The sequence below is a fragment of the Ceratina calcarata genome, unplaced genomic scaffold (assembly GCF_001652005.2).
Source record: "Ceratina calcarata isolate Rehan_Ccalc_2016 unplaced genomic scaffold, ASM165200v1 scaffold486, whole genome shotgun sequence".
NCBI classification, from domain to species: Eukaryota; Metazoa; Arthropoda; class Insecta; order Hymenoptera; family Apidae; genus Ceratina; species Ceratina calcarata.
This window is the reverse complement of record NW_017172888.1, coordinates 30,799-33,069: the sequence shown is the minus strand read 5'-3', so window position 1 is coordinate 33,069 and position 2,271 is coordinate 30,799. Positions and strand designations below refer to the sequence as shown.

At 44.8% G+C, this 2,271-nt stretch overlaps 1 protein-coding gene across 2 annotated transcripts in view; it reads left to right on the top strand.

The window, feature by feature from the left end:
- Positions 1 to 1,349: 1,349 nt before the first annotated feature.
- The window catches only part of LOC108627964 (pro-resilin), a 14,654-nt gene continuing 13,732 nt past the window's right edge, over positions 1,350 to 2,271 (top strand). The window contains exon 1 of one of the 2 annotated variants that reach the window (XM_018029582.2): positions 1,350 to 1,539. In XM_018029582.2, coding sequence (XP_017885071.1) covers positions 1,519 to 1,539 — 21 coding nt within the window. In that variant the 5' untranslated portion in view covers positions 1,350 to 1,518. Of the gene's footprint in view, positions 1,540 to 1,942; positions 2,009 to 2,271 lie in introns of those variants that run through there. The other variant, XM_026816100.1, reaches the window with a different exon arrangement.

Here is a 2,271-nt window from a genome sequence, read left to right as displayed (position 1 = left end):
CTAATTATTAAATCCATGAATCCTCCACCAGGAAAAAATGTACAGTCCCAAGTATTAGCTGGACGAAAAGACAATTGCACATTTCTGCACATCAGGTATTCTTATAAACCATAAAATTCGGAGACTAATTATTAAATCCGGAGACTAATTATTAAATCCATGAATCCTCCACCAGGAAAAAATGTACAGTCCCAAGTATTAGCTGGACGAAAAGACAATTGCACATTTCTGCACATCAGGTATTCTTATAAACCATAAAATTCGGAGACTAATTATTAAATCCGGAGACTAATTATTAAATCCATGAATCCTCCACCAGGAAAAAATGTACAGTCCCAAGTATTAGCTGGACGAAAAGACAATTGCACATTTCTGCACATCAGGTATTCTTATAAACCATAAAATCCAGAGTCTAATTACTAAATCCACGAATCCTGCTCCAATCCAGAGAAAAACGTACATACAGTCCCAAGTATCAGCTGAATGAAACGAGCGTGATGAGTTGCAAAACGGAGTAACGTAACGTTTAACGAGATGACCAGGTCGAAAGGAGATTTTAACGCTACTTTCTAAATCGGTCTGCGTGCCGATCTCATCCAGGATTCGCGTTACACATTGTGCCGTTCCTTGACACACGTTGCGTGTGCTCGCTGACCAACGAAGGAAGAGATGCGTCGCTGCGGCGGTGGCGGCGGTCTGACCGCGGAGATAAATAAATCTTATGTAGCAATCGAGCTCGCCTGAACGAAAGCATCGTTCTTAACGAGTACATCAAGAATTCTAATACCATCCACAGTAACTCCATACAAGTTCGTATCAATACAGCACATACATTAATAATAATTAAACCCGTTCACAGATTTAATCGTCTGATCATTGCTGATCATCTCTCGCCGGTATTAACTGAAGAACAAACGTAGATCGGATCAAGTTCGCGACGTCAACCTCGACCCTAACTTTTTCCTAATGCCTCAAGTTTCATCTACGACACAATGGCCGCTGTTCTCCAAACAGGGACCGATTCTTGAACCTCTCCCTAAAACCAGTCGACGAAAATCGTTACGCCATGAGGTTCGCGGTGGATGGACAATGGTCCAGGTATCTTAATTAAGCCTCGATTGGCTAATTAGCCAACGGCTCGGATACGCTGCTCCTCCGCTGTCCCACGCGGTGAAGTAACCAGCTTTCTCCGCTCTGGAAGATACACCAGCACCGCCCGAAAATCGCAGCGAGCGCGGAACAATGGGGAATAAAGCGCGGGCTTTCCACACGGCTGGCGTTACTACCATGTGAACTGGAGTAACCAAGGCGACGACGTGGTCCCCCGGACTCGGCTCTCGATCCGCCGGTTGGGTCCTCCTCCGGCACGAGGAGCACCCGGCAGGAAATGAATCCTCTCGTAGGCGTAGGCGAGCTCTCTATATAAGCCAGCTATGCGGCAAAACTGTAATTCACTGTAAGTTCAGCATTCCGCAGACGGTGCTCCGGTTTTCTGAGCTCTCTTCTCACGGACAGAATATGTGCAGAGTGGTGCGACAGGTAAATCGCCTAAGTGAGACTTGCTTCGGTGTTTCCACGCTTCTTCATACGATTGACACGTGACACAGTGAGAACTGAGAAGAATTCGTATTAGTGAAAGATGGCTTGTAGCGGATTTGGTAAAATGGGCATTTTTCGGTTCGTACCGAGGCTATCATTAAACGCAAACGCTTCCTGGTAGATCGAATGGGATAATTAATTAATAACACTTCTATACGTATTAGTTAAATTCCTATTAGTTGCACGCCAGATCGACATTAAATGCTTCAAATTACAGCACCCTTTTATCTTCGCCGGAGACTAATAATCCTGTTTTAACATAATCGAGATTACGACTTGCTAAGTGCCTCGCGTTCCTGTATTAGTTGGCAAGCTCGTAAGCTCTCTTCTATGATGGCACTGGGTCGCAGAATTGCGCTTGCTCGTCCGTATGCAACGCAGCTGGACGCTCGCCTCACCGGGGCACATGGTAGGCTGTTGCATTTCATTATGTAAGTGCACTTGGTCCCGTGTAATCATCTCGGTTAATGCGGCACGTACGCTTTACACGGGAATATAAATAACAACATAACTGTGTCGCAACTGTTCATACGCTCAGCTATTCTAACATCGCGTTAAATGACATCACACGTTTCGCTTGTTACGAAAATCCGAGACCTCTGCAACTTTGATACAATTATTCATTGAAGAATTAGTCTGCCAGTTTTCTGGATTCGTTTCATCATTTATCAA